General features: G+C 39.0%; 1 protein-coding gene across 1 annotated transcript in view; it reads right to left on the bottom strand.

The window, feature by feature from the left end:
* The window catches only part of doc2b (double C2-like domains, beta), a 72,504-nt gene that overhangs the window by 13,847 nt on the left and 46,470 nt on the right, over nt 1–12,187 (bottom strand). Inside the window, exons 3-5 of the mRNA XM_008333006.3 lie at nt 9,383–9,457; nt 3,549–3,658; nt 1,879–2,005 (exon numbers count right to left, since the gene is read on the bottom strand). Coding sequence (XP_008331228.1) covers nt 1,879–2,005; nt 3,549–3,658; nt 9,383–9,457 — 312 coding nt within the window. The remainder of the gene's footprint in view (nt 1–1,878; nt 2,006–3,548; nt 3,659–9,382; nt 9,458–12,187) is intronic.

The following is a 12,187-nucleotide window of genomic DNA, read 5'->3' as shown; positions in this document are numbered from 1 at the left end:
GTACGTTCAGGGACGTCCTGCACTTCTTGCTTCATCTGTCCTCCTCTGAAATTCATTTAGGTTTTATAGTAAATACAAAAGTCCTTCCTTTAACTCAGCTCTGTATGACATTTCCTTTCTATCCTTTGTCACCCTAACCTGCACTGCAACCTGCAACAACAAAAAGACCACGAGTTTGATGCTGTGGTCTATTTGTACGGCGCTTCCATGGGCTTCTCCAGTTACTTCGTACTTGCAGTATTAGGTTATTTGTTAACTTGTAATTCATGGTTAGTATGAATGTGAGTGTCAAATGTGTGTCACTCTCCTCAGGTTCCACTTTGATCATTTTAACGTTACCCTCACTTACTTTTTTTCAATTGAAAAACTTGTGATATCCAAAGACATTTTCGTTTTCCACTACATCATCGTCTGTGTCTCTGCCGCCGTCTTGATCCTGAGCTAAACCAGAACCGAACCTGTCAATAAAGAGAGTTCCTGTTCTCTGCAGGACGAGATGATTAAACGGTCGGTGGCCACTGATCTATTCTGAAGAATACAACATCCTGTGCTCAGTCAGAACTCCTTATCCGCTCCTTCAGAAGCGAACAGAGCAGAACATGTTCTTCCTCTGCCACGCTCACACACTCACAGTTCCACTGTGCCTCCACACTCTGTTGTGTAGAATATATGGCCACACTATACTGTACATTTCCCTCCTGGTGCACATCTAACAGGATGGTTCGAGGTAATCCAGGAAATACCTCTGCTGGAGCATGAGAAGGCAAGCCCAGAAAAATCACTTATTGATTTTTAACTGTAGTGCTCAATACTCAAACTGTACTGCAGTTATGAAGTCTCTTAAAGTATCCACAGAGTGCTCTCTAAAAATGTGGATTTTAGCAACTGTGCATCACTTCACTGACGTTGAATATATTTCAGCTGTTATAGCAAGTTCTAGCATAATGTTGTAGCTATTTTGGCTAACGTTGACGTGTAACCTGAATGTACCTGATCTGCTATTGTAGCTTCTAGCTCTCTAAGTATATCTATATATTTCTTTGTCAGTAAGCAGGTGGTATATCACAGTGGGAGGATTTACCCAGTAGATGTGATTCTCATTTTGCAAAATTCAATATTGAGAGCATTAATGTGGAGAAGAAAGCCGAGGAGAAGAAGAATCCGAATGTGTTTCAGTTTTAAGGCAGTTAAACTGTCGTGGTCTGACGGTGCGCTGAGTGATTCTCTGTAATTCAACAGTCTGTGTGGAGATGCTGAGGGATCATCAGTCTCAGCTCAGTGACACTTCAGGCCTGTGCTGGCAAAACAAGTAATCCACTCCTGAACAAAGGCCTTTGTCACTGGTTTAAAGTTAATCCTAGTGGGTGTTTTTTTTTGTAACAATGACCACATGTTAAACGGAGCGCTGGGCCTTTTGATGCCTTTTCTGTTCAAAACGTGGTTCTTCTGTCTCAAGTAGTCCAACAAGTACCCGCTATGCTATTGTTATAGCATTGGTGTAAAAACTGCTTCACACTCGTTGTGTTGTTCCTGTAAATGTGATGCTAGAAACGTTTTTTCACTCAACAACAGCGTACGACTGATTTACTGTGATTTAAAAAGATCACCTGTAGGTAGCAGATAAGGATGATGGGTAAAATTTCAGTAAAATGAATGAACATTTGTGCATAAACAAAGGTCTTGTTCCTCTGCTCCATTGATCTAATTTTCATGCGTCATAAAGGATAATTAGGAACATTTCATTAACACATCGTCAAAGTATTAAAATATTTTTTTCTAATTTCCTAATTAAGCCTTTTATTTATTTATGTATTTATTTATTTTTTAGTGGGATCTAAACCCAGTGTGTGCACATGTGAAACTGAAGATTCTTCTTACGGGGAGCTGTTTCTCCAGGCAGTTGTTGAAGTTTTTGATTTGGTTGGGCTTCAGTTTTTTCAGAGGGATTCGTGTTTCCCCGATGAACTCATTGTGGCGGAATTTGTCCTCATCACACACTGAGATCCTGAAAAACAAAACAAACAAAACAAAAAGGACAAAGACAACATGAAAAACGGGTGATTTCATTGTTAATAGTTGTCCTAAGAGCTTGTCAATACACGCTCTACCTGCTGCTGCAACATTTAGCAACGTTTTATGGTGGAGTAATATGAAAACGTCCATCTGATTTTAAATGCTTTATTATATGGCTATGAAAACAATCATTATTTCTTATGGTGCCGTAAGTGTAAATGTAAAATGAATTAATTTTACCTACGTACATCACCTATGTTAAATGACCTTAAATGATCATCATGAAAGTTTCTCATTTAAAAAAATTAAGTTTGTTAATTTAAAATGATGAAGCACAGCATAAGCTACTTATAAGAGACACAGTAATTGACTTACACACTTGAGTTTGTGTCAATTAAAAAATTAATTGCAATCAGGTTCAAACATTTTTGAAAGTTTAATTAACTTAATGTTTCTCCTAGGAGCAAAGAAAAAAAATGTGTGGGATTTTCAAAGGAACCAAATATAAAAGCATGCGACATTAAATACTGGGCATTATGGGTAAAGAGGCATGGGTTCAAACATGGGTCACTGTCTAATTCACATGTGCAGTAGGTTTCTGTAAGACTCACATTGAACTATGTATAATAATACAACTAATCATTTTAGCCTGATTTGCACTTTGGGAGCCACGAACTCAGAGACAATTTACAACAAGTTGAAATCGTTCTAGAACCTCATTAAGGAAACTCAATGTTAAATAATGAACTAAATGAACAAACTGCTGAGTATTTGTAAAGTATGACATGTCGATGGAGTGGTATAAATATTTAGATTGGCAGCTGTTGCTGAAGGTCATCTCTTCTAGACACTCGAAAAGTTAATTAAACCAGACAATAAAGTAGAATTAAACGATTCCAAGAGGCTTCAGTGAAGGAGGGTTTAGTCACTGAATGATAAACACTCCACTGTTTAGTCTCGGTGTAATAACCTGGTGGAGGATGAATAATCCTTTGTCTGTGTCACTTTATTTTTTATACACATTATAGTTAATTAATGAAGTGATTTTTATCTTTGAACTTTCATCTTTAAACAGTTCCTTGTGTTTGGATGTACAGGTTCTTTGCAGAGATCGTAAGTCATGTACTTAGTTCTTAAAGAGATTTGCACCAAACATTTACAATTAAATTTATTCATCCTTTTAAGCTTTATATTTTTTTTTTCCTTCTATAGTTTATTAGAACATGTTCCCTGTTGGCTTTCATGCTCTGTACCGTCATATCCTACTCTCTCACCCTTCTTCTTCCTTCCCCCTGCTCTCCTTCTTTCCCTGTGACTTATTTTCTTTTCTATCTTTCCTCATCCTTCCTTCCTTCTTTTGTTTTCTTCCTCTAACCCATTTTAATCCCCTCTAATGTTATTCTTTCTATTACTGTTAATCCTTCTCTGTCTGTTTGCTCCACTCATCCTTCATGCTGTTTGTGTTTTTCCAGTAATGTAATCTGTCTTTGCCCCCCCTTCCACCGTCCCCAACTTCCGCCCTCTCTTTCTTGTACCTGAGTGTTTTTCGGACCATATCCTCGTCGGTGATGCCGTAGTAGGTCAGCGTCTCACTCCACACAGGGTTGAGTGTGTTGTGCAGGGTCTTGGTTCTGAGTTTGTTCGCCTGAGAGACAAACAGACAAACAGTTGAGGGCATCTGCACATTTTTAATGGTTGAACTGTTTTGCTGGCTCTCTTTATCGCTCTGACAGCTGCGGAGAGCTCAGTCCGCTGGTGTCACTTTCACTCACTTTAAAAAACAACCCTAAGAATGTGCAAAGCCGTCTGAGGCCTGCCGAGAAATTACCGACGTCCTGACGTCTGGTGTCACGACGCAAATGCTATCTCGCCACTGCGAGTGATAAGTAAACAGTAGACTGCACTTTCAAGTGAAGGGATTAATCAAAGCAGAGCATTTAGTGTGTGGGAAACAAAGAGTATAATGTGGTGAAATAAAACCACGGCTGCAGTTCTGGCTCAACCTGTTCCTGTTGGCACACCACTGTGTTTTTGTTTGTTTTAGTGAGAACTCTGACTGGCATAAGATTGACAGCAGTTTCCCCAAATCACCTGCTGCACACCAAAGCCCAAAACACAGAAGAAGTAAACTATAAACTTGACTACAAGACTACAATGCCAGGGCCTAAGCATTAATGGTCACAATTACAAAATTAGAGTAAAATGTCCAGGCCCACGTACTATAAGAAAAGAAACACAACTAAAATTGGCAAAGTAACCCAACAAAATGCTACACTTTATTTTGTTTTAAGATTTTATTTTTCTAACCCAACAAAATGCTACACTTTATTTGTTATTTTGTTTTAAGATTATATTTTACTACATAACTAAGCCTTACCCCTTTTCTGTAGAGAAAAGCACAGAAACATAAGGTTAATGCACATGCTGCTAAGCTAATTAGCCGTAGCGATTGATTTTATTTATTTAAAATGAATCACATTTACTGAAAGTAACACAAATATCATTTAACAAATAATGTCTTGTTTGATTTGCTGTCAGCATGACAACGTAAACACCGGTTAAAAAAAATGTGACTGAAGTTGAATGACTTTTATCTTCATAGCAGCAGCAGCTAACGCTGACACAACGCATGCTATATTGTGTCAGTGCTTCGTGTAAGTCAATATGTGACATCGCACCCGTCTGTTTAAACACTCAATCACTGTCCGCAGCTCCGTCCTTCACTCTTTAACAGACGTCCTGGCAGATACTGAGTGGGCTGCTGGCAGGGCGGAGACAATCTGAGGAAACGATCAGTGGAATTACCATGCAGTCAAACCAAAGTGACTGGCGGGGAAGGGATGTCAATAAGTCACAAAGCAGCGGGCCGACCTGACGCTGTGTGAAGCAACAGGTATTTAATTAAAGGGTAACAAAGACCAGGCTGGTTACAGATGGTTGAAAATGATAAGACCACAGAGTGACAGTTGGACCTTTTCAAATGGGGACGCGCAGGAGACGGGAGACTCTGTGGAGGAGAGGGCTTTCTCCTGCTCTGTGTGTGGATATGTTAATTAATTATACGTTATATATATATTTTCTTATTATATAAGAACTGTCAACATAGTTACACTTGTTACATTATTATCCCAAAAAACATTTTGTTTTTGTTGTTGTCGGTCATTTCCATTCCTGTTTGGACATTTCTATCGTGTGTGGGCTTTTTTTTTCCCATCATGTTTACAAATAGTATGAGTTTTGAAATCATAGACTCCAAAGGTCAGACTCAAGGTTTGATTGAGAAGTTTTACCCGACGTATCGGCTCAAACACATCGACCTTCACTGATCCTGAAGTTATGAGCGCTTGCCTCCTGGTCGACCTTTGACCTCATCAGAGAGCACAGCTGCTGCTGCAGGGCAGGACTGGCTGGAACTGCTCTACGGGAATCTTCTTTTTATTTTTATTATGTTTTGATTAAAATGCAGGTTTTTACGATGGAACATTTAGTTTCCCATCACGCAGAGACGTTGACTTAAATTCAAAAACACAAACACAGGACCATCTGACGTCTCGGTGCATGCGACGCCTCTATTTGTGCTCCGTCGCTCGGTTTAATTCCTGCCTCCACAAACATAGCTAATATCACTGTAGTTCATTACAGAAAACAAAAACACTCGAAGGAACGGAATTGGAATGTGGCTCATGAAGAATCAGTTCTATTTAACTGTTGGATCAAAATTACTTTCTTTTTATCTTGAAATTGTACTTTATAGTAATATTACATAGTATATGAACGTATTTAACTGTTGGATCAAAATTACTTTTTTTTTTGTCTTGTACTTTATAGTAATATTACATTGTATTTGAACTTACTGTAACATTCTTTATTTGTTTTTAGGTCTTTATTTTTAGGTCTGTTGAAAATAATGGGACATGCAGTATATCCTAATTTCTGAAGATTAATCAGAACACATTCTACACTAACAACTAAAATTCAACAACTCTCTCTCTCTATATATTTTAATTTAATCTTTTGTATTTTTCTTCAACATTTTTCATAATAATAATTGGATTATTCAGATTAGTCACGGATTAAGACACATTCACTGCGTCCACTGTTGGTTACAAATACAACTTTTTTCCCGCTCGGTCGACACGTCCTATTTCCCGTGTCATGGTTGTGTCACTATTTTGCAGTGTTTTCGAATTCTGTCAACAAATGTGTGATGTAAAAAAATGATTGTTGATTGTGCTTGATTGCAGCCTCAGTGGAGATGAAACCACGACGTGTCTCTGCAGCCGAGCGTGAAACTTCACTCCTGATTAGAGAGCCCACAGAACTCATGACCTCCTCAGTGGGTCTTAATGAGCCTCTCAGACCGAGCCTAATGATTATTTTGAGGGGAGCTGGGAGAATATCAGAGCGGAGCAGAGAGGGGAGGTGACGACATCTTGTTCAATACTGACAGGAATATGAAAAAGGTTTCTGTGAGGCGCTGGACGCAGCAGGAGATTTTAACTCTACCTATTAGTCACATATAAGACTAATACAGGGAATTTAATGAGACTTCAGTAAGGTCAACATCACCAATGGATCAAACAACCTAGTCCGACTTGGCCTTTAATGGCCCTTGAGGGAAAGCCAGAACTGAGCATCGTCTAAGCCAAAATTCAACAAACCTGTTACCTTTTTTGACATTATATGGAATTAGGATGTCGTTTTAGACCTTCAAAGATTGTTTAAAAGAGATTTATTTTTTATTATAAATAAAAAAAATAATTGTTTCCAAAGGCATAAATATCATTGTTGTATGGAGTAGGTTTTGTTAAAGTTATATAAATTCATTTTATGTGAGAAATAGGCATGAAGAGAGAAGGTGCTCAGACTCCACTCTGTCTCCGCCCACTGTGATCACCTAACCAGCTCCACCTGTGTCTTGTTAGTTCCTTGTCTATATAAACCCCTCACCTGCTGTCATTAGTTGCCAGTCTGCTTTTGTGAAGGCATTGTGTTTTCTGTGCTTATCGTTTTTGTGGGGTTGTTTTGGGTTTTTTTGTGTGTGTTTTTTTTTTTGCTTTTGTTTCATGTTTGAGCTGATGTAGTCTAGGGTTGTTGTTTCTGTGTTTTTGCACAATTATAGTGTGTATTTTCATTTGTGTATCCAAGTGCCAAGTATTCTCACTGATACTTCTTTAGGTTGAGTTTCAAGTTTGCAGTGAACTGACAGGGAGTGTGATTATGTGTGACACAACTCTGTGGGTAGTAGAGAGGGGTGAGCTAAACGCAAAGCACAGTTGGGGCACCAGGCAGGATGCTAAATGCTAACAGCTGCTAGCTGGTTCTTCTCAACAAAAATCTTTGCTTTTTACACACATTTCAAACTGTCACTGTCATCACATGAGAGAATATAGTAGTAAAAAACACAAAAAATGAACTAGTGGAACAGAAAGTGAGCAGAGCTTTTTCACCAACCATTTCAGTAAAACACTGTTTCCAGTAAACAAAATGTCACTTGAAGTATGCAGGACAATTTCTGTTTCAATGAACAAATTAACACACAACGTTGTTTGAAAATGTTTCAACAATAGGTCACTTAATCTTATTTTACTACTTGACTGTTTTACTCAAAATAAAACATCACTTAATCTTATTTTACTACTTGACTGGATATGGACTTGTATATCTAAATCCATCGATTTAAAAAATACTTGGTGCCAATCCTGTCATTTTATTTCCTTTTAAATTTACCTCAGTCTCAGAATTGATCCTAGTTCCCAGCACAATTCCGTTCCTATGTTGAAAATGCGTCTTCAAATGTTTTATTGCAGAATAACAAGCTGTGCTTGGTTTTTACGAATTATAGACCACAAAGTAATTATGTTAATGAATATTTCCATTTAGAACAAATAAGGGAATGAATCACTGCTGATGTTGCTTTGCCTCATTGAGTCACAATGGCTCTCCTGAGGACGTGTAACCTCCAGCCACAGCAACACATACACATTTGTAAAGCAGGTGTATGAACAACCAAGGGAGGCGCTGCGTCGTCAGACACTGATTCTTAGTTTCCTTCACCTCCTAGATTTAAGGAGTGTATGGCATCCGGTAAAAAAAATCAATCATCTCGACACAGACACATGCAAATTTCCTCGCTGATGTTAGTGATTAAAAGGGAGGCGCGAGTCAATAAAACAAACGCAGAGCTGATGTGAAATTGTTTTATTGGCCCGTTGTGTGTTAATTACGATGCTGTTGTTTCAGCGTCGTCATCAGGCCCAGGGTTTTCCTCGCTCTCAGAGCGACTAATTACACTTTCTCCATGTATTAATCACCGCTCACTGTTTTGCCAAAACATGTCACAGAACAATGCTGTTGGTGTGTGTTTAGCCCTTTTGCTACACCTCAAGTTGGCTGTTGTTTAAGTACTTTTTCTGCTTTTTGGCAACAATTTGTTCGAGGTTAATATTGCAAACAGATTTACTGTGTTTTTGGTTTATTTCTTGCTTTCTTTCACTATCTTGACTACGACGTTGTTGACGTCCTGGAAACAGATTAGCTTGATATTCCTAGCTACCATGTCATGGCTAATGGTTTGGCTAAAATGTGTCCACAGTACATCAAGCTTTTCTGTGAGTGTATTGTATACAGAAATGTCCTTGAACATAAATGTTATAAATGAATAGAAAAACTCTGGTCTGGTGTCAGAGCTCAGAGTTCTGGGTAAAAGTGAGAAAAAACACGGTCCCTGAACTCAAATCAAGAGAACAAATGAGGTTGGTTTAAAAAGGTTAAAAAAAAAAGAAGAAAGAAATGACTCAGTCAGCTGACAACAATGACTCTCTGCAGCTTTTGTGCAGTGAACACATTCAGAGGATCCAGATTAGATTTAGACTTTAATGAAAGGATTAAATTAACCCACGGGGCCTGAGGTCAGAGCAAATCTCACAATTCTTTGTCTGTGTCTGACTCAGATACCTTTCAGTCTTTATTTCATGTACCTGCACACATGGGATAAGAAGCAGCAGCAGAGCACGAGTTCGGTCTCTTATTAGGCTGCACCTGTTTTAAGCTAAAGCTAGGTTCGTAGTGTTTGAAGATTCTGACCTACGAAGCTCATCATCAGTTTTACAAGGAGTCCAGAAATCACATCTTCTTCTCGGGGTTCACCCCAAATAGTAAAGTTTGTCTAAATGTAGCCAAATGTAGAAACTGTTTGTTAAACGATAAAAATGACCTAGCACAGAAATGGCTAACGATAGCAAAGCCTAATCTTTTAGCTCCCGTCTGCTACAGTGTGAATGTGGACTGCATGAACTGCACCTTTTACAATCTTCTAAATAAACAACAGGTGAACAGTTTTTACCCTGTGATCTTCCCTGTTACCTACCTTGCTGGCGCCGGGCAGTAGATGCAGTTTGACGTAAGGGTCTGAGAGACCGTTGTGGTCCATTGGCTTGAGCCCCTGGGGGAAAAAAAACGAGAATTAATCACCAGTTCAGATCACCTTTTTATTTTATTATAGTTTGATCTTTTTGAACTTGTTCTCCCTCCATTCTTCTGCCACTTGATTGTGTTGCACCATGATGCCTCTGCATGGTGTCCATGTTGCTTTTGCTCAGTCTCTCAAGTTTTAGACCAAATTATGACGACAACAATCTCCCCATGTTTTTTTTTTTCACCCATCTCCTTTCTTTGATTGTTCTGTGACAATCTTCCAGATCAGTTTCCTGAAATCCTCTGAAAACAACTTTTTATTAGCAGTAACTGGGGATATTTGTACTGGTGGAGATGAGAGCGACAGGCATCGATTGGCCATGAAGCTAGATGTCATGAAAAATTTATAAAAACATGAAACTGTAATGATTGCATGACTCAAGATAACACGTCTGTAGCTGCAGACATTCTGACACCGAACTTTCATCAAATTCAATGAATCATTCAATAAACTCTTCCAGCAGCAGAACCTGTGAAACTTCACTTTTGAGGATCTTCCACTGTTTGAAAGTTTGAAGTTATGAAAAAAATATTTTTCTCCAACACAGATTTAACTTTTTTTCCCACTCTGTGTTTTTTTTTATTTGAAAAAAATCCATATCTAAGATGAGATAAAACTCCAGGGATAAAGATCCAGTATTGGTTTTTTTGTCAAAGTCCCTCAAACGCCTCATTATATTGTGTAAAGCAGTGTAAAAAGGCTGAGGTTGATGGTGAGTGGATTTGTTCTGAGAGGAGATTAAATGTGACATTTTAAAAATATATATCAATTCTTTGATTGTCCTGTGTGAAGATTAAAAACCAATCAAGTCACTGTGTTAACACATTGATTTATAATGATTTATAAACACGTTTTTTGTGAATTTGAATGCAATTGGACGGGACTTGAAATGAAAAAAATACGAGGAAATTGTGACAGGAAAACTCTTCTTTTTAAATTCCCCTGTTGCTTTGAGTTTCCAATAACACTTCCTTTTTATATTTAAATATATAAACAAGATCATGAGCTTTGGGTAATGACCTAGAGAAGAAGATGGAGGAGGAGAATGGGGAGTAGGAAGGAGGGCAGCAGGAGCTGAAATGACTTTCCTCCTCAGCCTCAGACTCAGAAGCTCAGATATCTGCAGGGAGCTGAGAGTGGAGTCTGGAGAGAAGTCCATTACAGTGATTCCAGCATCTGTTTATGATCTTTATGATCTTTCTGATGTTCATGATGGTTACGGTGCCTCTGGGTGAAATTTCATCTGGAGCTTTCTGTGCACGTGAAGCTGTTAGACAGGAGATTAGATCTGGAGTCTGGTCAGGGTAGACCTCAGACTCCTACAGGAGGAGCTGCTCCAAGGCGGACAATGAGAGGAGGTGATGGGAGAAGGAAGAGCAGAGGAAAGGAAAGGCCAAGAGGAGGAGCAGTTATGAGAGGAAGTTGTAAGGACAAGCTAAAGGAGGAACAAATCAGTGACAAATTGAAGGAGAAGATGAGATGTGTTTGAAATGAAAAGTGGAGAGGAGTAATTAAAGGTGGGAGATGGAGGAGAAACACTCTCAGAACACACACTGAGAAAAGGAGCCAGCTGGAAAAATTATTTAAACTCAAGAGCTGAAAGGAGAGGAAGCTGAGAAAAGGAGCTGGGAGGAGTAACCCTGTTGAAGTAAGCAACTACCAAGTTGAGCCCCAAGAAGCTGAACCTCCCAGAGTGGAGGAGTAACTGAAACAGCTAATGACCTGCAACAATCTGATGGGAGTCACTAAGGAGGAGCAGCTGAGCTGCGATTCGAAGAAAAGCTGAAAGAAGGAGCTGAAAGGTTGAGCTGGGAGGAGACGAGATAAGGAGCTAAAAAGACAGAGCTCATTAAAAAGGTCGAGTGAGGGGAGGTGTTGAGGAGAGATCCTCCCTGGTTTCTTCTCTTTCCACCACTTTATTCTGTCATTTACTCCTTTCCTCCCCCCTGCAGCCACCACGCTCCCTCGTACCTCCCTTCTCACCCAGTCATTATTTTAGTTTATTCGTAGCTGAAAAAAAAAGTCAGATGCGAGAGGTTCTGGTGTAAGTGTGAGAGTCAGTGGGTGAGGGAGTTTTAATGGAGTAAACTATGATATTTGTTAGAAGGAGGTGAGGAAAAGGTAGGAAGCCTTAAGGAGGTGCTGACAAATGTTCTCCTGTCACCGTGAATCTGCAGCTAAATGACGAGAGTCACAGATTTTTATTTACTTCATGTCTTCACTTGTGTCATTTTAGGCACAAATTATTTACTTCATGTCTTCACTTGTGTCTTTTTAGGCACAAACATTTGCTATCACCATAAACACAGAGCATGCAGAAAAACAACAGCAGCCATGATAAATATACCAAAGGATTAAAACCAATATTAATGTTTTAAACACACCCCTGGTTTTTAATCTCCTTATACCAGGGCTCTACTCCTCACATCTAGGAATAAGACAAACAAAAATAACTACACTTTAAAAAAAGCAATTATCCAAAATGAAAAACAAAATCCCATGCCTGCGCTTTAATCTCCGTCTATCTCTCTGTTGTTTTTTTTCCCCTTTAATGGATCAAAAGGGGGGAAAAAAAACACAAAATTAAAAGTGTATTAAAAAGTGTTTAGCTTTAATTATCAGGCCGAACAGAAGAGCTGGGATCAGAGCCCAGCACTCAGCCGGCATTGTCCACACACACTCGACTCCCACACTACA

This window comes from Cynoglossus semilaevis, chromosome 19 (genome assembly GCF_000523025.1).
Source record: "Cynoglossus semilaevis isolate Cse_v1.0 chromosome 19, Cse_v1.0, whole genome shotgun sequence".
NCBI classification, from domain to species: domain Eukaryota; kingdom Metazoa; phylum Chordata; class Actinopteri; order Pleuronectiformes; family Cynoglossidae; genus Cynoglossus; species Cynoglossus semilaevis.
This window is presented reverse-complemented; position numbering and strand designations above follow the sequence as displayed.